Below are 27,206 nucleotides of genomic sequence, written 5' to 3'. Positions count from 1 at the left end.
CATTTGCATAATAAACGATTAGGCTGGGAGGACCAGTTTCTTCACAGGCTATGTAAATGACACTCCTGGTCAAACCAATCCCCCAGGCCCTATGTAAAACGATCACTGCCTCCTCCAGCCTCTCTACAAAATCAATCACATTCCACCCCAAACCTGGAAACCCTCTCTTGGGCGACCTGCTCTCTCAACACGAGAAAGCTTTCTCTCCCTTTCCTCTTCTGTGTCTATTAGACTTTGCAGTCCTAAACCCACGCCTTGTGTGTGACTACGTCCTTACTTTTCTTGGTGTGAGACAATGAACTCCAGGTATTTACTCCAGACATTGGAGCTGTTTCAACAGTTTGGCTGTGTCCCCACCCAAATATTATCTTGAATTGTAATCGCCATATTCCCCATGTGTCTAGGTAGAGAGCTGGTGGGAGGTGACTGGATCATGGGGGATGTTCCCCCATGCTGTTCTCATGATAGTGAGTGAGTCCTCACAAAATCTGATGGTTTCATAAGGGGCTCTTCCCCCTTCACTCCTCTGTCTCTTGCCTGCCACCATGTGAAGAAGGTGCCTGCTTCCTTGCTTCCCCTTCTGCCATGATTGTGCTTCCTGAGGCTTCCTTAGCCATGTGGAACTGTGAGTTAATTAAACCTGCTTCCTTTATAAATTACTCAGTCTCGGGTATTATCTTTATAACAGTGTGAGGATGGACTTATACACCCTCTTCCCCAGCTTTGCAGTCTCCTTAAGAACTAACAGCCCTGTCACCTCTGGAGGGGGAATGGGAGGGCAGAAGGGGTTTGATGCTCTCTCAAAACACCATTCTCAGATCATCACCATTCTTTGACTTATCAGGAAGTTCTCTGGGAACCTCCATTTACAGGGCTTTTAAACATTTTACCTAGTTCTGATGCCAGTAGGTTGAGGGAGGCCCCCAAAAGCAGGTGGCACCTTGACCCCAGCCAGTGTCCAGGATGTTGACATTATCGTGAGAAGGAATTCAAGGATGAGTCAGAAAACAGGGAGAGCATGGAGATTTATTGTAAAGGGAAAACTTAAAAAAAAAAAAAAAAAAGGGGAGAGTGTGCATACTCAAGAGAGAGTCTTACAGTGGGGTTTGCGGTTTCTATCTTCATGGGTTTCTTTCACCAAAGGGGTGGAATATTCATGAAGATTCCTGGAAAAAGGTAGAGATTTCTTGGAATCTGGTGCCACTCATTTTTACACCAAATACAGGTGTTCCCAGAACTGTCATGGTACTGGTGGGCATGTGATTGAGTATGTTAATGAGCATACAATGAATTCCTAGGAGAAACCTAGGTCAAATCCGGTGCCATGTTGGGTCCAGTCAGTCTTAGCCAGCTTGGTTCACACCCTGGCTCAGTCCCTAACTTCTGCAGCTATTCTGATAGTTTCCTTTTGCTTAGTCATGTGAAACTACTGCCTGGAATATTCTGTTCTCTTGTGACCACCCTGTATTATTCCTGTCTCAACTCAGTTTCCATCAATTCCTGAGGCATTTGTCAAAAACAATCAGGGGGCTTGGTGTGGTGGCTCATGCCTGTAATCCCAACCCTTTGGGAAGCGAAGGTGGGAGGATTGCTTGAGTCCAGGAATTTGAGACCAGCCTGGGCAATATGGCAAGACTCTGTCCCCACCAAAAAACAATGAATTCCTAGTATAAAACAATAAAAACAATCAAGGATGATTGTTTAATATTGCAGTTGCCTGAGCCAGGGACAACAGTTGAGACCAACTCAAAAGCTGACCAAAAATCTTAAAGGAAAATTTGGGGAATGAGATATGAAATGTGAAAGGGAAGTAAAAACTTGGGATCCCACTTCACTCGGCTAAAAAGAAAAAATTAATCTGAAAGCTGAGTCATGCAAGAAGCTGCCTTTTCTTTTGTTCCTAACCAGATAGCTACAGATAAAAGGTTAAATATCTTTACAGGTAGCTACTCTATGTTCACGTTATCTTATATGATGTGCTGATTTACTGAGAGTGAGAGGAATATATAATTGACTCTTCCCCTACTGCTCCTTTTCTCTTGCAACGTGTGGATGACCATGCCTTCCCTCTTTCCCCTCCAGTCCACTTTGCCCCTTTAAACATTGAAGTGCTCAAATTCATGTTTGGAGAAAGGCACAGACCACAGGCTGTTTCTGTGATTCTGTGTTTTTTTCTTCCAGGAATGTCCTTAAACTTGGCCAAATAAACGTCTAAATTGATCGAGACCTGTCTCAGATATACTTTTTGCTTTACCCCATTGAGGGCTTTGGAAAGTTGCAATATATTCCTGAGAATCTGGACTGCTCTGCACACCTGTGTGAGATATTCTCCTTTATTTAAAGTCAACTGATTATGAACAGCAATCACATCCACCAAATACCTTCATGGCAACACCTAGTGTTTGATTGAGTAACTGGGGACCAGAGACTAGTCAAGTTGACACATAAAACTGATCATCACAAGACAGAACAGAGCCATATAGGAACAGAGCTATATAGGAACATTATAAACAAAATGTTTATATAGCATTGAAATTGGTATTAATCATCCTTGGGGCAGAACTCAGCATACCTCCCACCCATCCCACTGGTATGCCCCAAAGCCCACTCATAACTATACATGTGAAAGTACTGAGAGATAAATGGGCATGATATATGCAACCTATTCTCCAAAGGTTCCAGGAAACTAATTATGTAAACATATACACAGAGAATGATAAAGCAAATGTGACAAAATATAAAGCATTGTTAAATCTGGCTAATAGGTACACAGGAATTCTTTATGCATCCGTGCAACTTTTCTGTAAGTTTGAAATTATTTCAAAATAAAACTTTTTAGAAAATGTCCACAAAAAGCTTTGTAGAAGAACATTAATATCACCTTCATTAAAAGTAGCCAAGGCTGGGTACCGTGGCTCATGCTTATAACCCCAGCTCTTTGGGAGGCCAGGAGTTCAAGACAGCCTGGGCAACATGGCGAGAACCTGTCTCTACAAAAACAAAAACAAAAACAAAACAAAAAACAAAAACCAAAAAGCAAAACACACACACACACACACACACACACGCACTAGTGGGGTATGGTGGCATGTGCCTGTAGTTGCAGCTACTTGGAAGACTGAGGCAGGAGGATCACGTTAGCCCACGAGGTCCAGGTTGCAGTGAGTGGTAATCACGCTGCTGCACTCCAGCCTGGGTGACACAAGGAGACCCCATCTCAAAATAAATAAATAATTTAAAAAGGGAAAGCAGTCCTACTCCTGTATTTAAAAAATGAAACACCATAGAAAATAGTTTTTTTGTTCGTCTGCTTGTTTGTTTTGAGACGGAGTCTCGCTCTGTTTTCAGGCTGGAGTACAGTGACAGGATCTCGGCTCACTGCAACCTTCGCCTCCTGGGTTCAAGCGATTCTGCTGCCTCAGTCTCCTGAGTAGCTGGGACTACAGGCATGCGCCACCACACCCGGCTAATTTTTTTGTATTTTCAGTAGAGATGGGGTTTCACCATGTTGGCCAGGATGGTCTTGATCTCTTGACCTTGTGATCTGCCTGCCTTGGCCTCCCAAAGTGCTGGGATTACAGGCATGAGCCACTGCGCCCGGCTGTAAATAGTTTTTTTAACTGGAAAAAATCTGCATTTTAAGATATTTGCTGAGCCTGTAATCCCAGCTATTAGGGAGGCTGAAGCCCAGGAGGATCACTTGAGCCTAGGAGTTTGACGCTAGCTTGGGTAACAGGGCAAGACCCTGTCTCTAAATCTATCATCTATCTATCTATCTATCTATCTATCTATCTATCTTTCTATCTATCAATCAATCATCTCTCTGTCCATCTATCAATCATCTATCTAATTTGCTGATAATGAATATAGCTAAGATTTATTGAGGATTTATATGCCAGACACTGGGCTAAGCTTTACCTACTTCTAGTGTCTAATCCTCACAACCACCCTGTAATGTAGATATTTATGCCTATTTTACAGATGAAGAAACAGACTGAGGGAAGTTAAGTAATTTGCCCAAGGTCTTGCAATTAGTAATCAGCACAGCAGGAAAGCCAAACCTGGTTTCCCTGTTGCCTTAGCCAGGCCTCTTGATCGGTTACTACATTCTATTAAAAAGGACCTTAATTTCCCTGCCCTCCCCCAGCTTCTGAGACACACAAATACCCACACAAGTTATTTTACTGGAGAGGACTTTTAAGGACGATCCTCTCTAATTATAATTTTTACTTCTTCTGAGAGTCAATCAGGTTAATATAAATGGCTAATCTCTAGAAATAGTATGTTCCACTTTCATTTAAAAGCATTATTTTGCTCCACTAGAGAACATCTCTTTATTTTCCCTGAATTAATCTTTCTTTGACCATGGCACTGGCTTTTGTTTTCAAGCATGTTGTCCTCTCCGTTTCACCCTTCCTCCAAAGAAAATCGATGAGCTACTTGCTTAGGATTTCAGGTAGAATAAAAACAAAAGAAGGCAAGAATTGTCTAAATTTAAAGTGCTGGAAAATCCAACATTTTATTTACTACATTTTGGTGACTACATAAATGCTGAAACATTTTAACACTGAAAAGCATGATGGCATCATCACTTGCTTTTTTTTCTTTTTTTCTTTTTTGCTTAGCAAACACAGCAGATGATATTGCACGGCATAAAGTGAGAACAGTAGCGAAGCTTAAAATAAATGAAAGAAACCTTAATGCAGTACAGGAGATACTCAGAAACAAACCAGAATAATGCCTAATGCATTACACATTTTTGTTGCTACACACAAAAATACAGAAGAAGCATTGGACAGAGAGAAAGAGAGAGAGACAAAATATTAGCAAACAACCATAACTGGGTACAATAATCATTTAGTCTGAAATGTAGATGCAACGTAGAAACTACCACTGTTTTCTAATTGACAAAGAAAATGACAGCAACATTTGTCTTTTATCAAAAAATCTTCTAACCCCCTCATGGTTAGGGTTTTCATTAATTGTTTAATTATGTATTTACCTTTTTTTTTTTTGTCTTTTTTTCATTGTTAAGGAAGAACTCCCTCTGCTCTTGGAAGATTTTCTACTCTACTGATCTTTTTTATTTTATTTTATTTTTACCTGATGATTGTCTTAGGCACCCTCCTTATGTAATAAACCATCAAGCTAACTTGAACAGGGAAACTGAGTCACACTCAAACAATAGCTAAGGTCAAAAGTGTAGTGAAAATAGAAACAGGAGGAAGGGATAGGTCTAAGTGAGTGACAGATAGGCTGATTCAGACAGGACAATAAGCACAGGGAGATATGAAGACAACTACCAAAGCAAGTGGAAGACAAGGTTTTCAACTTTATTGTATTGAAAAATACTTGTCACTTGGTTCAGACGGCAAATCTAAAAGGAGCCCACAATGATTATGTAATAAATGCAGAACGTACCACAACAAATCGAGACTAACATGGAAACGGTTGTGACCTTGTGAATACAACGCCACTCAGCGTTTCACTGCTGATTTAACAGTTGACTCCCTCACCATTGTCCTAAGTTTCCATAACTCATCGCACAGCATTGGTAATAAAAACAAATAATTGGTCAATGCTTCCCAACAGCACACTGAGTGATCCTGCAACCCAAAGCAGATTTATTGCCCTATTAAAACACATAATGAGTATAAAAATGTTCCTAAGAAAATGTAACGTTTGACCTGAAGTCTAAGCCCTCTCTTTCCTTCCCCATCACAAACACCCCTGTGGAGGGAAAAAATAAATAAAAAATAAGGCAAAATTTGTATGTTGAGAGGGAAAGTATTTACATCTATGGGTTTATGACGTGTAGTCAGAGCAACTTCTTTCAGCAAAATAAAACAAAATAGTGAGCACCGACTCTTCTGAGGATGCCACTGTCAGTTGAGAATTCCGTGTGTGTGCTCATCACAAGTAGGGCCAAGTATCTGAACTGCCTCCATGAAGGGAGCTGAGGGCAGGGATCATCTCTAGTGCAGAAAAGAAACCAATCGGAAGATGAAGAGTGAGTGGAGACAAACGCAGAGAGGCATGGAGTACATTCACCCCAGGACCCTGACATTTGAGGATGACTCCTGTGACTTTGGTAGGGATATGTGGGGAGAGGAGGGGCAGTCGTGAGTAGCAGATTCCAAGAAACTGATTTGGAGAGGGATGTGTAACTTTGATTTTTCCCTTAAGTTCTATTGATAATTGAGGCCAAGCAATCGTGTTTTGCATCTACTGTGGACTGGCCAGAGGGGAAGGGGCCGGGTCAGCTGCTCCCCAGCCTTGACTTTCTGTCTAAGGGCATGAGGCCATTACACTCTCCTCTCAGCTTTGCAAAAGGAACTGTGTCTCCATGCCCTGCCCCCTGCCTTGAAGCAATTCAGAAACTTGGGAAAACCTAGAGGATTTCCAAATTCAAGTTAGCTTGTCTCTTTGAGTTTTTACACTCTACTTCTCATACCCGTGCGAATGGTTAAAAAAAAAAAAAAAAAAAAAGTAGCAAAGTATCTCACAAATGCCAGTGCTTTGAAATATTTAAAAAGTCTTAAATTCTTTGGAATTTCAGGTCTTACCTGCAAAGTAATCTTTTCTAAAAAAAATTAATAAATTAAAGGAAGAACACGAATAATGCCTTTCTTCTTTCTAAATGACAAAAAGGACTATCTTGAAACACTCACTTTGGCATGTACAAGTTTCTGAGGGGGTCCTGGCAGTGTTTACAGCACACACTGAAATACCTACTAAGAAAAAGCTAAAGATACACCCTGCAGTTAAGAGAAGCTCTTGCCTTCAGCTTATCTTAGCATTGAGAACAAAAAGATTGTAACATAAAGCTTTGGCCATTTCAATTCTACTATATACATTTTAAAAACTACACAGTCATAAATTAAAGCAATGATTAAATAAGCTCATATAAAATGTAATTAAATTAAAAAAATCACAGCACATTACAGAGAAAAATAGGAACCAGCTCACCAAAAAGAGATTATATATATATATATATATATATATTTTTTTTTTTTTTTTTTACCCTGTGGAAACAAATTTTCTACAGAACACAAAAACTTCGTAAGTAACCATCAAAACAAAAATCATTTCTTATTCCATTCTTGCTTTTTTTACACAACCCTTAACTCACTGGAGGAACATTTCCAGAAATTAAGTCTTCCTTGAGCAACAGAGCAGTTCTGCCAAGAAAATAAACCCCAAACCAAAGGGGAGGGGGGACATCCCAAACATACAAACTACAAAATAAATAAGAATTATAAAGTTTTTTTAAAAGTAACCTTAACAATTATCAAACTAGTAAGTTCTGCCTTATCACATAGACTCTCTATACAACATAACCCTAAAACTTTATTACTATGAGGTATTTGGAGGAATTGGTAAAAGTTATGCACGGCCTGCCTGGTGGAGGGACAGGTGAAGTCAGGTGGGGGGAACTTGAGAGGGAACAAGGAGGAGGAGCTTTGGTTTATCAGCAAGAAATTGGGAAAAAAAAAGTCATCCTTTGGTATCAAAGAAAGTTTCATTGCATGGTTGCACGGAAAAAGCACCACGGTGAATAATTATTCCTTTTTTTTTTTTCATTAGTGGCCTTTCTAAGAGGCTGAGGTATTCAAAGAGTATAAGGTGAAAGAGGTCAACAGCGGTTTAACACTTTGGTTCAAGCAAGGCACTCGTCCTAGGAGTTTACAAAGTTTGCAACATGTTTGCCTAGAGATTTACAAGTAGAACTAGCAGTAATAAGAGTAGTATTTCCTAATGTTGTTGTTGTCATTATCGTATCATTATTAAGAATGAAGACAAGTTTACACACTGAGTGAAGAGTGAGGAAGGGTGGTGGGGGAAGGGAAGGGGCGGAATTCCCTCTGCAGACTGAGACCGTGCATGAAAATATCTTTGGTATTCTTTGGTATCATCAATGTGATTAAAATCACCAATGGAAATTGAGTGAGGTAGCGTCTTTGGTTCACACTATAAATAGTAGATCTTTACACTTTTTTTTCTTTCTTTTTTTTGTTTTTGTTTTTTTTTTTTTTTTTTTTTTTTGTTTTGTTTGTTTTTTTTTTTTTTTTTTTACACGTGGAAGTAGCTATTTTTTACCTTCTGCTTCTTTGTCCTTACTATTTAGGAAGTAGTTACCAAATGTACTGTAAAGCTAACCACACCACAGTAATAACCCAGAAGGCCAAACATGTCTCAAAACAGCCTCTGGTGTTTGAATGCACCCTAAACAACTAGATAGAAAAAGGAGAAGTGCTTTCTCTTTGTTTGCTAAATGCATAGTTTTCATCCTTTATGTACAAAGAAGGGAGGACCTTTCTTAGGGAAAATGCCTTTACAGCTCATGTGAAAATGTCCTAGGACTCTTTGGTATAGCAAAGTTTGCATTTAATCTGCAACTACGGTCATTCACCTGGGGTAGCAATGGGAGTGGAATGAATCCAAAAGTAGTGTAGTGCTTTTATATTTTCCTGGAAAAATAATTTCGCTTTTTTTGCGGGGGCACAGTGAGTGACATGTTCATTTAGAACTTCTGGATTTCCCACACATTTTCTTTGGTCTTTGTAGTCTATTCCAGCTGCATCTGGGGACTGGAATACTCAATTCCTGACATCCAGAGCTCTTTTACCTGAACATTTATTGACGTCTGGGGTTTTGCGGTGTCCAGACGTCACACCTCCCTGCCCTCTACAGGAAAGCTTCCAGTGATGACAGGACCTGAATGACTTATGGCCAGAAACAGACTAACTTCCATTCTACCAAAAAAAAAAAAAAAGAAAAAAAAGAAAAAAAAAGGATTACTTTAAGTGCAGTTTTGGAATAAACACACAGACAAATAAAAGAGTAAGATAGATACCTTTTTCTGGTGAATTTTGCAAAAGAATTGAGAAATGATGGGTGAACAAATGGCACATGATCGGCTCTGTGGAATGTAGATTAAAAAACTCAAGCCAGAAATTAATGTTACATTCAATAGGAATGGAAGCATTGTGTTTTTTTTTCTACATGCCAGTTCAGGAGCAAGTAAAGAATCGGTCATACATGATGTAATAAGTGTATTGCTTGTGAGAAGCTGAGTTTTGTCCATCACGATTTCTAAAAAGCAAAGGATGTGAGTATGCTTAAACAGTCGAGTAAAAAAATTGCTTTTCAGGCTCTGATTTGTGCATCTGTTTATGAGAAAATATATCTCTAAGCCCTGAAATTGCATAATGGGTGCAAATTCAATGCTGGTATGAAAGTTATCTTTGGTGTTAGCAAATAGGATAACTGGTGAGTTTCTTAAAAAACCATTATGGTGGGATACTGAAAATGAAGCAATATTCTATGGAACTGTGCCTACACAGTACCAAAATAATTGGTCAAAAATGTAACATGGGCCAGGTGCAGTGGCTCATGCCTGTAATCCCAGCACTTTGGGAGGCCGAGGTGGGTGGATTACCAGAGGTCAGGAGTTCAAGATCAGCCTGGCCAACATGGTGAAACCCTGTCTCTACTAAAAATACAAAAATTAGCTGGGCGTGGTGGCGCCTGTAATCGCAACTACTTGGGAGGCTGAGGCAGGAGAATCACTTGAACCTGGGAGGTAGAGGTTGCAGTGAGCTCAGATCGCACCACTCCACTCCAGCCTGGGTGACGGAGTGAAACTCTGTCTCAAAAAAAAAAAAAAAAAGGTAACATGCATGTTGGATTGATTTTGGGGTTAATATATAGTAACAACAAATAAAAAACATGGTTGTCTGAATTCTGCTTTTCTTTTCTTGGAGTATTGAATTTGGTAAGATTGTGTGTAGACACAACTTGAATTTCCCTGCATTTAGAATTATCACGTTTTAGATAAATAAGGCTTTCCTCCCTCCTAAATTATAAATACATTATGTAGCTGTATCCCCGGCTCCCTCCATTCCTGGAGAGAGAGAAAATGTTAATCAGTTTTTTCCGTTTTGTTTATGTCATTGACAAGATTCTATTTTTTAATAAATCTTGAAGGGTGGCCATTTAAATGGTCTCTTTCAATAGCTGAACTATAATTGTGCCATATTTAGAAGGGAAATTTTTAAGCTGGAATTGTGGGTGAAATTTTTTCAAAAAGACAAAACATGTCAAGACAAATGCAGTATTTCATCCAAAGAGAAGTATATGTTGGTTTCCTCTTCTCATTCAGCAGCAGACATGAAGGAGACACAGATAGATGGCTTGTTCGTTTTGCTTCACCTCTCTAGTTGCGTGCCTGTTACAGACCTAGACAAGGTGCTGAGATTTGATGCTAAGGAGTTATGTTTTGTGTCAAGATGGTTCAGTTTTATTCTTTGGCATTTTTAATGAATCTCAATAAAACAACTTATCATTAGGATAACATTTAATTTTATAGTTCTAAGTAGGGGTGGTAATTAACTAAGAGTATCCAATTCTTTACCTAATGGCATAATAGGCATCCACTTACATAAGTTACAGTCCAACTGAATTCAGAGAGAATTTTTCTGGAAATCTAATGATTCACTGGGGTACCACTAATACAACTTCTTTTTTTTTTTTTTTTTTTTGGCTTTGATTTCTACAGCTCTGGTTAAGTGATTTGGAAAAATAGATGTAAAATTTTGTATTTGTAAGCTCAGGTCTAGTTTTTAATCTGTCCCTGTTAGAGAGCAAAATCTATATTATAAAATTTCCAGCTTAATGCAGTAGCAAGAAAGAATGCAGAATGCTTTGGAGGCTATTCTTAGTTCAATAAATTGATTAATATCAATAGATCAAAAGTCTTGTCATCCACCAGAACACTGGCTTTTTCTTTGCAGCTCCACCAATTCCACCATTTCTGCTGTTTTATTGATGTCCAAGTGATAAAATTTCTGGGATTGGCAATAAGTTAGTTTGTTTACTTTTTAGGATACTTATAAGTACTGAATAGTTCATTTGAATAATAATTTTTTTTTTACTTTATTTGTATTTGTAAAGTATTTAAAAGAGGTTTTTGGTGCCAAATGCATAAAGCAAATATAAGTCAATTAATCTAAGGATAGTTCTTCATTTACTGACCTTTTATAAAAAGCATTACTTTGGACGAATTTTCTACTTTAGTTACCTTCCCTGTTAAACTTAGTTTTCTAGTGTAAAAATGGGGTCCTACTTTGGAAAGATCCTCAGGTTTTCTCAGCTAGGAACAGATTATGGAATTATGTCTATCTCTCTACTTTAGTGACATTTATGGGTCCTGAAAAGGAGTGTGCCATCTGGATGTACACGTGTACTGCATCGACCTCTCTGCTATGATATTAATTGCTTCCCTGAAGCTACATTCTTTCTTGCCAGTTCTGAAAACTCATATTTCAAATGCTTCAAGAGTCATAAATAATAGTCATGATTCTATGTGGCATGTGTATTACAGCTAGATCAGTTCATACGTATAACTTTACATAGTATCTTGTGTAAAAATAGCTTTGGTTATTAAAATCATTGCAATAAAATACCTGCACTATAATATTAAGTGTGTTCTTTGGTACCTAGGTGATTTTTTAAATGGATGGACTCTTGTTTCATTTCTTAAAAAATATCTGAACATTCCTTAACAAACAAAGAGAATGCACTGGTTTAGGTGTCATTCAAATTTTCTTTGCTGGGTTTGAATCTGCATTTAGGTTGCGGGCCTGGCAGGTTCAAACGCTAGGCTAGATGAGCAAAATCACTAATCCAATGAACTCAGACAACCCCATACCATGTTGGTTGCACTCCTATAGCACAACCATTTCTGAAGACCAGCTCTGCCTAAGTCTCTAACCACTGGTGGTGGTGGTTGTGTGTGTGCGTGCACGTGTGTGTACGTGCACGCACACACACACGCACACACACCCACACACAGTACTGAGACATCATACACCTTCGTGGCATGGTAGAACAGATGAGAAAGTTCGATCTTAAAAGATGTCCGCTCAATGGCTCAAAATCACTATGCTCCAAACCACTAAACAGCCAAGCACAGCGAGGATGGTCATGGATTGAAGGTGTGAGATCCAGTGGTGTTTTCCTGCTCATCATTTGTCTTGCCAAGTCGCCGCCCCGCTGAAGTGTGTGTCTCCAAACAAAGTCAGAATGCAGGTGAGCTAAGTCTTTGGTTTCTTTGGACTATAAATAACACTTTTTTTTTTTCAAATATTTCTAAGTATAAACCTGCTATCTTGAGGTCCTGGTCTTTTAAAAATTTTTTTTTAATTTAAAGCTTTTCCACCGAGGTTTTAGTTTGTGGTTCTTCATGCTTTGGTACAAGTGCTTGATGAAGAAGATGAGTTGCCTGAATTGGAGCTGCCCTCGTCCTGCCACTTGTCCAGACTCCTCCTCCTTGCGTTCATGAAGAAGTTGCTGACAGTGCTCAACTCCAGCCCCAGCTGCTGGGAAATGGTGATTTGCAATTCTTTGGATGGACGCTTATTTTCCTTGAATATTGCGTGTAGAGTTCGACGCTGGACATCTGTGAAGACCAACCTGGGCTTTTTGGGTGTGTTGCCTCTATCCTTCCCATGTTCTTGTTCTTTCCTTTTACATGCTGTGAAGAAACACAGAAGATGTTAGAACAAATGATCTAGGGGAGAATCGAGAGTAAGAAAGACAGAGCTAATAAAAATTTGTTAGCCACTCCTCGTGGCCTGCTTTCTGTTTGCTGACCTCTGCTTTAAGCACCATGGGGGGCTGGGAGGAAAGTGTAATAAGAGAATGGAGAATTGGGATATAGGTGAAGTTCTGTGAGGCCTGGGTGTGGGTTGTGGCTTTGATGAGTATTTGCTCTTTGTCCTGGGTAAGTCAGTTAACTCCATCTGGGCCTCAGATTCCTCACCTGTAGAATGTAAGTTTCTGGCTAAATGAACTTATCACTTTGAACTTTTGTTTCTTCATCTGCAAAATGCATATAAGAATACCTACCTTGCTGTGTTGTGGTATGAAATAGTGTACGTAAAAGTTTATGCTAACTTTACAAATGCAATGCCTTGTTAGCAAGAAGCAGCTGTAGCCCTCAAAGGGTTTATAGTCTGCTGCCAGTAGAATATTAAGAGCCTAATCAGAGTCTGAAAACATAGTAGAAAGGAATTGCATTTGTTTCCCTTCTGATCTTTTTTATTTTCCAGGAAAATCTGTATATAAGAAAGTTCAGTATATAGTTTTTTATCATGGCCATCAGTCTTCTACCGATTTTCTAGTGGAACCGGGAACTGTGGAGGTGTGAACCACTCTTCCTCGACATTGAGACTAAACCTGCCAAGTTAGCCATGTTCATCTTTGGGGTCTCTCTGTGCCTCCTTTTTGCAAGCCATGCTCTTGGAGTCCCCCTCATCCCTTACCTGGTCTCCCACTGAGGGGCCCATTCCCTACCCATGCATGTTTGGTCCTGTATTAAGAAGCTGCTTTTTGGCTGCTGGAGCTATTCTAACATATCATCCCAATGCAGCCCTCAGGCCCCAGGGTTTGGCGCCAGATCAGGGTCTCTCCTGATTTTAGATGCCATAATTCTCTTTCCATCCTAATGCGGCTCACTAGTTTCCACCTGCTAAAGGACTCTCAGGGCTGCACTGGTAACAATGCACACCGCCCCTCCACCCAATCTCCACCATCAATCAATCCCCACAACCATCCACAAATAACCATATAACCCAGATGCTCTGATATGCGAATGCAGCCTTAAGACAAGGCTCCTATGCCCTCACTGCAATCAGATTGCTGCCTCTTAGCCCCGTATGTAGGTGTTCTAGAGCTGCCACTGCCACCTTTATATCTGGCTGACTATACCTCTCATCCCCACCATAGTAGAAGATGGATGGCGCATGCTTCGTGGTGGAGGGAGGGATTGCCACTCTTCCATATCGCATCCCTCTCATTGCTGTCCTGCCTGTTGCTGCCTTCTGCTTCACCACATGCATCTGTGTATTCCAGGTTCTCAATTCCTTACCTGATGGTTCACCAGCTCTGGCTAAATTCAGCCTCTGTGCTCTCCTCAGCCTCCCCCTCCCTTTCATTCCCAGCTGGGTAGATCCTGGACTTCAGAGTTCCTGTAAAACTTCAGGTGCCCATTGGTAGAAATTAGCTCAGCAACAGATCAGCTGCAGAGCTCATAGGTGAAAGCTGGAGAGGGCTCAAGGCTTTACAGTCCAATCCAGAGGGCTCCAATTTTTTAAAACAATGTGCTACTTAGTAAAAAAAAGTTCTGAGTGTATATTCCCTTATATTATTTATTTATAAATCATATACATGTGTTAGTATACTACTGTATCGTGCACATTATAAAACATATACAATACAAAAACATTTTTTTTTGAGATAGGATCTCACCCTGTTGCCCGGGCTGGAGTGCAGTGGTGCAATCTCAGTGCACTGCAACCTCTGCCTCCCTGGGCTCAAGCGATCCTCTCACCTCAGCCTCTGGAGTAGATGGCACTACAGGTGCGTGCTCCCATACCCGGCTATTTTTTTTGTATTTTTTATAGAGATGGGGTTTCACCATGTTGCCCAGGCTGGTCTTGAGCTCCTGGGCTCAAGCAATCTCCCCACCTCGGCCTCCCATTAGAGGTGTGAGCCACTGCCCACAGCCCACAATACTAAAACTTTTAAAGGGATAAAATAAAAATAGACATGAAATTCTCTTCTAGAGATGCATCTGCTTGCCCAGGCTCTGGGTATTCACTCCACTTACGGGGCCACTGATCCAACTATTAGTAAATATAGGAGTGAGAATTTCAGAATGAACATGAAAGGAGGGCTCAGTCATGAAAGAGAGCTTTGTAGGCAAGGCAGGCCTTATGGCCTTTTGTAACATGTAGGTCACTTGCTATGCTTCTTGCCCACCATGGGGGGCGGCATCAACCTAATGGGCAGTGTTACTAAATGCCCAACTCCCTCAGAGCCTCGAGTTATATACATCCTGAGCCAGGTGAGAGTCTCCAAATAGAGTTCCTCCTCCCAGGGGCCTACAGCCCTCACTGGGCACCTAGATTAAGTCCCAGAAAAAAATGACTAAAGTCAACTCCAGTTAGTTTGAGTCAGCCCATGTAGACACAGCCTTATACAATACTGATGCAGATGGCTGATTCATTGACTTAAAAATGAATACAAGGCCAGGCGTGGTGGCTCACGCCTGTAATCCCAGCACTTTGGGAGGCCGAGGCGGGCGGATCATGAGGTCAGGAGATCGAGACCATCCTGGCTAACACGGTGAAACTCCGTCTCTACTAAAAATACAAAAAATTAGCCGGGTGTGGTGGCGGGCGCCTGTAGTCCCAGCTACTTCGGAGGCTGAGGCAGGAGAATGGTGTGAACCTGGGAGGTGGAGCTTGCAGTGAGCTGAGATGGCACCACTGTACTTCAGCCTGGGCGACAGAGCGAGACTCCGTCTGAAAATAAATAAATAAATAAATAAAAATAAAATAAATAAATAAATAAACAAAAAGAATACAACGCAGGTTTTGCTCTTAAGGATGCCAGATTTAAGCAAATAACTGCATATAAGCAATTAACTACAAGAGTATAAAAAGAGTGTACAGAGTCTACTGCTTGAAGATATTCAGGAAGGCATTATAGAGAACGGGCTTCAGATGGGCCCTAAAGGATAAATGGAGGCTTGCTAGTGAGAGGAGTGGGAAGAGTGGGAAAGCTCGTTCCCTGCAGAGGGAGCAGCACTGTGAAGGATTGATAAGTATTAGTAGATTGGTATTTGTGAGGCAAGAGGGCACACAAGAAGGAAAGGCTGTGGGAGATGGCTTCGTGCTTAGACAGAGATCAGATATGAATCATCTCGTAAGTAAGGAGGAGGTATGGAGAGGTATAATAAGTAAGGGTGTAGTGTGATTACATTTGGGCTTAGAAAAACCCCCCTGGTGGTGTTGTGGAGGGAGAACTGGAAAGCAGCAAGATTAGGAACAAGAATGCTATAGTCGGTGCTGTGATCCGAGTGCCTCAGATCCCCCTTCAGGACTGAGGCACTCATTCCTCCAGCTGCTGGAAGGGTTGGTGACGGGTGGCTCTCAGGTGAGGTCCATTCTTGGAATCGCCCTTGGCCAAAGGTTATGCCACCCTGGGGTGGGGTTGGGGTTTGCCCATATCTAGTAGAGGTGGGTGGGGGGGGTGTAGGAGATGGGGTTATGGAAGGTGGTGGTCTAGGAGAGTGGAAATGAGTTGGTTTAAGGACCTTCAACCTAACCCCTTGCATCAAGTGAGACAACTCTAAAGAGTCATCTGGTTCAAGAGCACTCCATATAATTGGTTGAGGGTATTTTTGCACCTACATTGCTGTTCAACTCCTCCTTCTGCCCAATCTTACTTCCTTCACCACCCCCAGGGGAGTTATTCTCCTTAACATGTTCCAAAAACCTTTCTGCTTGCGCATCTCAGAAACTCAGAGTCTGTTTTGCAGAGAAACAGACCTAAAATAGAAGTCAGAAAACCACCGTAGGGCCAGGCACAGTTGCTCACTCCTGTAATCCCAGCACTTTGGGAGGCCGAGGCAGGCAGATTACTTGAGGTCAGGAGTTCGAGACCAACCTGGCCAACATGGTGAAACCCTGTCTCTACTAAAAATACAAAAATTAGCAGGGCGTGGTCGTGGGCGCCTGTAATCCCAGCTACTCAGGAGGCTGAGGCAGGAGAATTGCTTGAACCTGGGAGGCGGAGGTTGCAGTCAGCTGATATTGCACCACTGCACCCCAGCCTGGGTGATAGAGCGAGACTCCATCTCCAAAAAAGAAAAGAAAACCACTGTAATGAGGACCCATAATTAGACAATGGCAGTTGGGAGGTCAAATCAAGAAGACTTACTGAGTACTTGGCTAAGAAGGTGTAGTCTGGAACATCTGCCAGGTTTCTGGTTGGATGATAGCAATGGGGCCATTAGGAAATACAGATGGAGAATGAGTTTTATGAGGGTAGTAACCACTTCTATATGGAACAAATACTATTGGATGTGTTTGCTGGACATTCTGTTAAAGATCTCCAATAGGTGGTTGTCCAGCAGGCAGCAGGATGTATGGGATCTGGAGTTCAGGGAAGAGGTCTGGGCTAGAAATATAGACTTGGAAGTCATTACGTCTCTAGATGGTAAATTACACAGAACACTCACCCATGGAAAAGTAAATAACAGAGCACTGGGTGCAGACTTGACTTATTTATCATTCAAAAGGCAGAGCTAAGGGAAATCAGAAAGAGTTATTCATCTTCCATCTAGCCAGATTGTATGTTTGAATGACTTCAGTCTGGTCCTTGGCGTTTGGCAGGACTGTCTGCTGAAGCTACCCCTGAGCCAGCATTTCCCAAATGGCGTCAGGAGAATGATACTCTCTCAAACAGGGGTTCCTTGAAAAGATGGTTTGCAGATCAAGGACATTTAAAAAAATCTATTATATATTGCTTCTTCCTCAAGATTCATAATATAGGTAAGCACACCTAATTCTGTTTCTCAAATTTGTTTGACCCCAGAACCCTTTTTGGTGGAGACTGTCGATTAATGTCTTATACAATATTAATGTTGGGGAAATGCAGTTTGGAAGTTCCTGCCCCGGGACCTCAAGCACCGTAGACGTTACAACACAAGAACCTGGGGAGTGAGATTCTCTTGGAGCAGGGACCCTGGCTGACTCACTCTGTATCTCCAGGACACTCTGGCCTAGGGCCTGGTTGTAAGGGCAGATCAGTATCCATGTGGGTATGGGACAGAGGTATATCTGTGAATAAGTGGATGTGATTAGATCTGGAGGAAATGCTGCCAAAGTTGGAGGTGCTGAAAAAGAAAGCAGAGATATCAGTAAAATGGAGAGTAGACTAAAGCTTATTGAGAGTCCCTGAATGACCAGAGGAGGCTAGGAGGAGCAACCTATAGAAACAAGCCATACTTCTAGAAGCTTTCACCAGACCATAGCTGTGAGAGCTGAAATTTCCACAGAGTTGATTTCAGAGTAGAGATTACCCATCGTAATTCCTACCTTACCATCGTAAGGTAGGAAACTCCAAATTGGAGGTTATGAGAGTCCATGTGAGTGTGCAAGATCTTTCTCTCTCTCTCTCTCTCTATATATATATAGAGAGATATCTATCTATATATATACAGAGAGAGAGAGAGAGAGAGAGAGAGAAAGATGCCCTTGGGGGTGGGCAAGCAGACAGATCTATAGGATGCACTGGCAAAGGGCAGCAGGGGCTCATATCAGACTTTGATGTTTATAGGTGAGGTCACCGGAAATGAGTACTATGGAGGAGGTAGAAGTAGGCATGAAAGATGGTAAAAGTCAGAGCATGACTTTGTGTGCCACAGGAATAAAAGATTATAAAAACAAAAAACAAAAAACAAACAAAACAACAGAGCATAAGGGTGTGGGCAAAGGACAGAGGCTTCTCTTTCAGGCATGCCTGGGGACTGCTTTGACCATAGTAGGCAAGGCAGAGCCAAGTTAGTTTCAAGAAATGTAACTTTGCAGGAGGTTGAAAGGTATTTTGTGAACAATGAGTTGTGAGGTCAAGTTAGTTTGGGAAATGCTGAATTAATTAATGATTAACCAAACTTCTTTAATGCAGGACTTTTCAGAGCTTTAATATGTTACTGAGCATCAACACTTTCTAGCTTATAGGGTCTCCCAAACTTATTTGATCAAAGAACTGTTTATTCTTTTTTTTTTTTTTCGAGACGGAGTCTTGCTCTGTCCCCCAGGCCAGAGTGCAGTGGTGCCATCTCGGCTCACTGCAAGCTCCACCTCCTGGGTGCACACCATTCTCCTGCCTCAGCCTCCCAAGTAGCTGGGACTACAGGCGCCCGCCACCACACCCGGCTAATTTTTTTGTATTTTTCATAGAGAAGGGGTTTCACGGTGTTAGCCAGGATGGTCTCGATCTCCTGACCTCATGATCTGCCCGCCTCGGCCTCCCAAAGTGCTGGGATTATAGGTGTGAGCCACCGCGCCCGGCCAAGAACTCTTTATTCAAGGAATTTCTCTCAGGAATGGTGTTCCTTAGAACAGTTTCTCAGAGTGTGGTTGGCAGACCTGTGCTGGTCTGTGAACCATTAATGACCTGCAACAAGGTCAGTACAAAAAATTGAGACTAAGCAATTACAAATGTTTATGGCAGTTTGACATTGCTGCAACATTCAAATGTGTGATTATTTTTCTAGTAATATATTTTTTATTGTATTATCAAAATTATTCATTCAGGACAGATGGAAGTTAGAAACAAACCAACAAACTAGTCCTTCACTACCTAGAGTTTAAGAAGCCCTGTCTTAGAACACACTTTATAAAACATAGTATATAGTAACATCTTAGGATCAGTTGTCACTCAAGCATTTGTATACCAACTTATATCCATTTTCCTGACTTAATGATACAAAGGACTTTACAACGTATAAAGTGCTGATTGAATTATGCAAAAGTCTGCCAAGAATTTGGGAATATGTGGGCACAGACATTTTGGCCTGGGAGGCATTAATAAAGCCAGATGAACTTATGATACAACTACTTAAATGAGCCTGGACTCAGAAGATGCAAGCTCTGGCCCAGCTCCGTGGATATGCACCTGCAAATACCACCAACTTCATGAATTTGGGGATTATGTTTCCAACACAGGAAATTTGGGGGACGCATTCAAACCATAAAAGATATTATCTTACTAATTCTTAGTACCATTTTGTGAGGTGAGAGAAGCCATCATATTCCATTTTGCAGCTGGGGACACTAAGCTCAAAGAAGGTGAGGGACTTGGGCAAGATCACACAACTATCAGTGGCAACAGAGCTGGGCTTGAGCTGTGTGCCGGCAGCTTATCTACTCAAACGTGGCTTGCTCTCTGTGAGTCCTTGGACTCTAGCCAAGTATTTTCTCCCTCGAAATAGCTGCCCTAGAGTATGTTGTCCTAACATCATTGCAGAGAAAGTGGGCTAGAAAGCAGTAAAGGGGAAGGGCTGAGATGTCCAGGACATCATGAAACTGCCTTGACATCTAAAGACAACTTGGCCTTTTCATAAGGGCCTGCTGGAGATGCAGCATCTTCACCTTAAAGGCTGATGTAGATGCTGAAAACTGCAAACCCTCAGCAGCCTGCAGGGCCAAGTGTTCTTGCACAGGTAAGCCTGTGATGTCTGAGTCACGCAAGGGGGCCCTGGCCTGGATTTAGAAGAGAAACGTCCAGGCGGCCCTCAGCCCCTTTGCTGCTCCAGTGCCTCTGGGTCAGAAGGGGGTGCACTGGTAAGGCAAGACACATCCTGAAGTTCTCAAGAGCCAGCCCAGGGCTGCTACCCAGATTCCTGATGGGCTTGGCCATGACATCCCTGCAAACCCTGCTCAGGAGAGCTTGGGGCTTCAGGGGTAGGGAACAAAAATATCCAAAAGCATGTGGGCCAGAATGTGAAAATTCACAGGGATAGAAAGCAGGCTGGTGGTTGCTTATGGCTGAAGGGGTGGTGGTGGGAAATGGGAGTGACTAATAGGTAAGGTGCTTCTTTTTTGGGGGCTGATGAAAATGTTCTAAAATTGACTGTGGTTGAAAAGTTCTGTGACTAACTGGATAATTTTAAATGGGTGAATTCTACGGTATGTGAGTTACATCTCTATTAAGTTGTAAGAGCAGTGACAGCCAGGCATGCACACGGGGTGAGCCCTCTGCTCTCACCCCTACCTGCCACTGAGAGAGACCGTTTTCTGGGCTGTGGCAAAGGACAAGAGGTAGTTCATGTGCATTCAGCCCCGAAGACCCTCTCTTGTCAGATGAAGCTGTTTTTCAAAATAAACTCTTAGAGACAATGTATGTGGACAAGTGAGCACACAAATAAACAGATTTCAGTAAAATGCAATGGGGGTAGGGAGAGACACATGAAGGGGGAGCTATGCAAGTAAACGTGGCAGGACTGTTCCTGAGCCTGTATTCCAGGCCAGTACCTACACTGTGGAGATTAAAGAGCCATTGGACTGACCGAAACAGTCAGGATTAGAGCTCAGACTCCAGGAGTCCTACGTCAGAATGTTATCTGCCTTGCCTTGAGTGATCTTACTGTGCTGTGCATATTTTTATAAGCTGTGTCCCCAGTTGTTTGGGGGGATAAAGGAGCTCTTAAGTGGCAAATTCAGAGGGCACAGCCCAATGTGCCATTTGCAAAGCAACACCAGTGAGCTGTAACTGATATGGGCAAGGACAGCCTTTGCATGGGAAGCAAAGTCCCGCACAGATTGTCTGGAAACTGACGGCCAGCAGAGGGAAGTGGAGCCCAAACAACCCGCTGGACATGAGCTGTGTTTGCTGTCTCTGTGGGTAGCCAGAGCAACTATGGAAACTCTTTTGGTCACACACATGGAAGGCCTAATAAGAACATGCAAAGGGTAGACATTCCCAGTGGGGAATAATCACCGTAACTCACCCTTGTGTCTTGCTTTACAGTGGTGAAAACACCTCCATAAAACCTTACCATGTGATCCCCACAAAACTCAGGTTAGGTAGAAATGGGTATTCTTTCTTTTTTTTGTAGGTGAAACCCTGTCAGAGAGGTTAGGCAAGTTGCTTGTGGGCTGGTTAGTAGGGGACTTGGGCCTCCAGCTTCACTGGACCCTGGAAGCAGAGGGCAGCAACAGTGAACACATCATGGAAACTTTCCCCAGGATGGTGAAACGGGGGCCGAAGCTGAAGCAGCGGGTGAAGTGGAGCTCAGAGGACTTGCACCCAAGGTGAACAGAACAGCAGCAGTTGGTCAGCCAAGCAGTTGTCACTTGTCAGCCAGACCTGTGTTGATGTGGCTGAAAGGACTGCAGTTTGGCCTTCCAGGAAAGTGGGCTGGATGGAAGTTGAGACAAAGGGAGTTCTGGCAGCATAGCAGACAGCACACCCATGCTGGCCTGGGAGAGGGACTGGAGTAGTCTCATGTCAGGAAGGGTGCAGGGGAGCCTGGGATGGCTGTCTTCTTGTGTGTATCAGCTTTGAGAAGAAGCTGAAGGAAGCAGCTCACCCAGTGGAAAAGGAAAAAGCAGGAGCAGAGGGCCTTGGCAAAAGCCAGGTCAGGGAAGTCACTGTAGCCTCTCCCTGCCCCTGATCTGCTTCCCTAGCAGAGGTGTCCAGGACAGAATCCTGTCATTCCATAGTCTGCTGCCTGGAGTCCTTCCTGAGTCAGTGAATAAAATGTGGTGATGGACCTGTCTTCTCCAGGTGAAGCTCCACAGCTGCATCCCAAGAGAGATGGGAACCCTGGACAAGGTTGCCTGGGCCTGGGAGGGGTGGACAGCATCTCCTGAGCGAAGCCCCATTCATGAATCACCTTACCAGACCTCACAATAAGGGCACGAGGGAGATACTGTTATTCTCGCTAGTCGACGAATGAGCAGCCTGAAGCTCGGCGAGGTTAAGGGACTGGCCCACGTCACCCCAACAGCAAAATGGTACAGCTGGGATTTCAGCCAGCGCAGGGCCCCATGACAGCACTGGAGGACATCGGGAGGTGTGCCCCTGCTCCTCCTCAGGAACAGACTGCGGGGAAACAGAACCATACCAGCTTTCGCTTTCTCTGATCCTGCAAACAGCTATTTTGGTGTGATTCTAGACTATCTCAGTTCTTCTCTCCACAAGCTTTGTCTTCCATCCCTTGTTCTGTTTTCCCTGTGATAGAGGCTAAACCTGAATTAGAATAGTAGCTGAGAATTCTTGTCGAAAGAATGCATTTAGTACCCAATGACACTGGCATCGTCCTCTTGCTGGCCATTCACGCTCACGTGCACACATTTTCCTGAGCACAGGCTCATCAGTTTTCATACTCACAGGAAGAGACACCCATCAACCTGACCCTTCCCTCCATGAAGCTCTCCCCCTGTACTGCAGCTTCAAAGGAGCTGGTGGGGAGTGAGAAGCTGCAGCCTTGCACCTGCTAGTTTGGTCAGTAGCAAAGGGCAATATGGCTCTTTTCTGCAAGTTTGGCTCAAGAATTTTGATTTCTATCCATATATTGAAGGGATATCTGCACTGCCATGTTTATTGCAGCACTAGTCACAATAGGCAAGATGTGGCATCAATCTAAGTGTCCATCAACAGGTGAATGGATAAAGAAAATGTGGTACATATACATATATACATATAATTCAGCCATAAAAAGAATGAAATCTTGTCATTTGCAGCAACACGGATGGAACTGGAGGGTATTACGTTTAGTGAAATAAGCCAGGCACAGAAAGGTAAATATTGCATGTTCTCACTCACAGGTAGGAGCTAAAAAAAAAAAACTGAACTCATGGAGATGGAGAGTAGAATGATGGTTACCAGAGGCTGGGAAGGGTAGTGGGGAGTGGGGGACAAAGAGGGGATGCTTAATGGGTACAAATATACAGTTAGATAGAATGCATAAGATCTAGTGTTAGGTGGCGCTATAGGGCAACTACAGTTAATTATAATTTATTGTGTATTTCAAAATCGCTAAAAGAGTTGAATTGGAACGTTCTGAACATGAAAAAATGATAAATGCTTGAAGTGATGGATAACCTAGTTACCCTGATTTTATCATTACAGATTGTATGCTTGTATCAAAATATCACATGTACCCCATAAATATATACAACTATTATGTATCCATAATTAAAAATTAAAACTAAAAAAGGATTTTTCTAAATTCTTTAAGAATTCTAAATTCCTAAACTTCTGGTAATGGCTGATCAGTTGGAGTTTTATTACATCAGTATCTCTCACTTAAAAAAGACTCTCAATAGTTTGCCTCCAATAATTGGAAATCTGTGATATGGATGCTCTAGTTATAATGGTAATTCCACAAAACAGTCAAAACAAAAAGCATACCTGATGAATTACCTGCTTATTTTTACCTCATCTGTGCCTATTGTGAATTGTAAGTCTTAGCTTATCGACCTAATTTTTCTAACTAATAGATGTATATGTTATAGTATTTACAGTAATTGAGAGTTATAAAACAGAATTTCTTTTAAAAACCTACAATCTTGAGTTTTCACTAAGTCATCAGACATTTTCTCTAATTAATTTCCAATTAGTGAAGTTTTCCTAGTTTGCTTTTCTGGAAAGTTGTCCGTAGAGTCAAACTGTAAATGCTGTTCTTCCCATGACACGCATTTTGTACAATCCGTTTCACAGGGGTCTCCCAAAAGCCCAAGATGAAAGCCCTTGGCGGCTGCTCTCCCATGATATTCAAGGACCTTGACACTCTGACCTCAACCACGTTTCCCATGTCACCTCCTACTACTGCCCACTCAATATCAATCGCTCCTGCCACACTGCTCAGAAGTCATTCCTAGGTACGAACCTCCACACCCCCACTGCTTTGCCCAAGATGTTTCCTGCACCCAGAATGTCCTTCCTTTTCTCTTTTCCATACAAAAACTCCCTATGCAATGAAGGCCAACCTCAAGCATCTTCTTTTCTGCTAAGCCTTCTCCTTCCCCTCTCCCAGGGAGAGTTGTTGTCTTTTGTGCCCACAGAGCACCCTCCCACAATATAATTAGTTACCTACCCATCTCTCTCACACAGTCGGTAACACTAGACCATGTATTATTTCCTCAGCATACTCAGCACCCTTGTTGGAAAAGCAAGTTGGATGCGGCTCCATAGAAAATAGAGATGCAAAAGACACAAGTCTTTTAAGTTTTGAAAATGTGTACATAGAATGAAGTTCTATGAGATAGCCTTAATACCTTTACTGGATAGTGATATTTGCAGTAGTTTAATGGCACCATGGGGATATTTCTGAAATGTTATATCAGAAATATATGGGGATATATATGGGGAATATATGGGGATATATCTGATATGTCACTGACTGGGAAGTCAGTGAAGGTTGGCTGAGTCCTTGGTATTGCCACCACTCCTATGACTGGGTCTGAAGGGAGCTCAGGGACAGGTAAAGAGCAGGCTGGAGCAACAGAGCTGGAGGAGCAGAAGGCGCAGAGGAAATTAATTTGGAGTGGGACATTGAAATTAGTTAGGAGTAGGTAGTCAGCCCCACTTTCTCAAGGTTAGGTGCTCAGGGGGGGCCACTGAGTACCAGAGGGCAGAGGTGTACTGTCTGTGTCCGTCTTTGCTAAGTTTGGGTGGTGACTGGTCAATATCTGCCTTAAATAGAGAGGAGATAAGGATCAGATTTATGGATAATGTCAGCAAATATCCAGAGAGTCTGTGTGGTAGAAACCTTAACAATAAATTCATGAGATGACTCCAGCAGAATAGTCTTGAAGAAATTCAAATTCAAGGGATGAAAGACTCAAAGAATGCTTTGTAAATAAGGTGAAATGCTATCCCATTTTGTTTCTTTTTCTTCTGGCAAGCCACTGGGCTTTTTGAGTAGGACCTCTGGCTATTATAGAGCCCTGGATCCATGGGTTAGGGCATCATTTATTTCTCCTGGGCTTCAGGGCTGGCCTGCATTCTGCAATGGGAGAGACTGGAAGGACCCTCAGAAGTTTTTAGCCTTCTCTGTAAATGGGAACCACTGAGAAACTTTAAAAGCACTTGTGCCTGGGATCCTTCTCCAGAGATACTGATTTATTCAGTCTCGCAGAGGCCTAAGCCTGGGATTTTTGAAAGCTCCCTAGGTGATTCTAATACTTAGCCAAGGCTGAGAACCACTCCTCTAAATCGGTCTTCTCAAACTTAAATCACCTGGACATCTTGTTAAGACGAAGATTCTGATTCGGCAGGCCAGGGTAGGCCCTGAGATTCTGACCATCTAACAAGCTCCCAGGTGATGTCTAGCTGCTGGTCCAGGACCACACTCTGAGTAACAAGGGCTGAGAGTCCCGAGTGTGAACTCCATTAAAGGTGTGGCCCAAATATATCACCATCGCCTGGGAGCACAAAGGGGCGGCTTGTTCACAATGCACATTTTGGAACCTCATCCTATACCTACTGTCTCTGAGAGTGAGGTTTGCAAGCAGATATTTTGTTTTCTAATTAATTTTTTTAACGTGGAAAAAAATGAACTTTAATATGGCTTAAAAATACCACAAACCAAATCCAAAGACAAAAATTGAGAAGCAGTTGTAAAATACACAATAATTTCTTTATGCAAATCACTCAGAAATAAAAGAACATCCACGGCAAAGGATATGAACTCTCTGTCAGTTTATGAGAGAGAGAGAACATTTATTTTGATTTTTTGTCTATCAGATTGGCAAAGATTTAAAACCTTACTAATCCTCAGTGCTGACAAGAATAAGGAGCAATAGGCACTTTTGATGGGAACATTAGTTGGAACAACTGTTCTGAAAGACGATCTACATTTACATCAATATTAAAATATATTTACTTTTGATCAAGTAATTAACAATTCTAGGAATTTATTCTAAGGCTATCTTCAGGCAAGTGCTCAAAAATATACGTACACATTCATCATAGATCCTTTTATAGTAGTGAAAACTATAGGGAGTTAATTAAGGAATTATGGTAAATTTGTGTTTGCAAAGACTTGCTTACCTATGACTACATCCCCAGAATCTAGCTCAGTGCTTGGTCTATATATGAACGTTTACTGAATAAATGAACAAATAAATATAGTAGAAAATTCTATAGCCATTAAGAATAATGATGTAGATATATATTTATTGCAGTGGAAAACTATTCATCCTGTCTTACAAAAAGGACAAGCAGACGACAAAACTGCATAGATAGAATCATCTCATTTTTGCATAAAAAGCAAGTGTGTGTATCTATGGAAAAAAGTTGAGAAGAATGTATACCAAAATATAAATTGTGATTCTTCCTAAATGGTGAGATTATAGATGTTGTTTGCATTCTTATTTATGCTGTTAAGTAATGTCTGGATTTTTTTTTACACTGAGCATGTATTAATAGATGTAATTTTGATAATCACAATTTTTTTTTCATTTTTGTTCCATAGGTTATTGAGGTACAGGTGGTGTTTGGTTACATGAGTAAGTTCTTTAGTGGTGATTTGTGAGATTTTGGTGCATCCATCACAAGCAGATATTTTAAACAAGCTTCCCAGTAATTTGAATGCCCAATAAACTGGAGAGCCACTTGCTCCTAGGACAGTATTTTAGACCTTTCCAAGATCAAAAGAATTACTCCATACTTTGGCAAAAACACAGGCTGACTACATCAGAATTTTAGGAGTGGCCTGGGAATCTGTGCTTTGAGAAGTATACCAGGTAATTCCTGTGATTTCGAGTCCAGGAAAGCTTGCTTTGTGGGGACTTTCTGTGGGACTGGGCAAGGCCCAGGTAACCATCCTCTCTCCCTGC

At 41.9% G+C, this 27,206-nt stretch overlaps 1 protein-coding gene across 1 annotated transcript in view; it reads right to left on the bottom strand.

The window, feature by feature from the left end:
- Positions 1-9,695: 9,695 nt before the first annotated feature.
- The window catches only part of ONECUT1 (one cut homeobox 1), a 38,771-nt gene continuing 21,260 nt past the window's right edge, over positions 9,696-27,206 (bottom strand). Inside the window, exon 4 of the mRNA XM_033190074.1 lies at positions 9,696-12,538. Within this exon, the coding sequence (XP_033045965.1) occupies positions 12,246-12,538 (293 nt within the window). The 3' untranslated portion in view covers positions 9,696-12,245. The remainder of the gene's footprint in view (positions 12,539-27,206) is intronic.

Source organism: Trachypithecus francoisi, unplaced genomic scaffold, assembly GCF_009764315.1.
Source record: "Trachypithecus francoisi isolate TF-2019V2 unplaced genomic scaffold, Tfra_2.0 Lachesis_group3, whole genome shotgun sequence".
Taxonomy (NCBI): Eukaryota; Metazoa; Chordata; class Mammalia; order Primates; family Cercopithecidae; genus Trachypithecus; species Trachypithecus francoisi.
The sequence above is the reverse complement of the archived record's forward strand: the minus strand, read 5'-3'. Positions and strand labels throughout refer to the sequence as shown.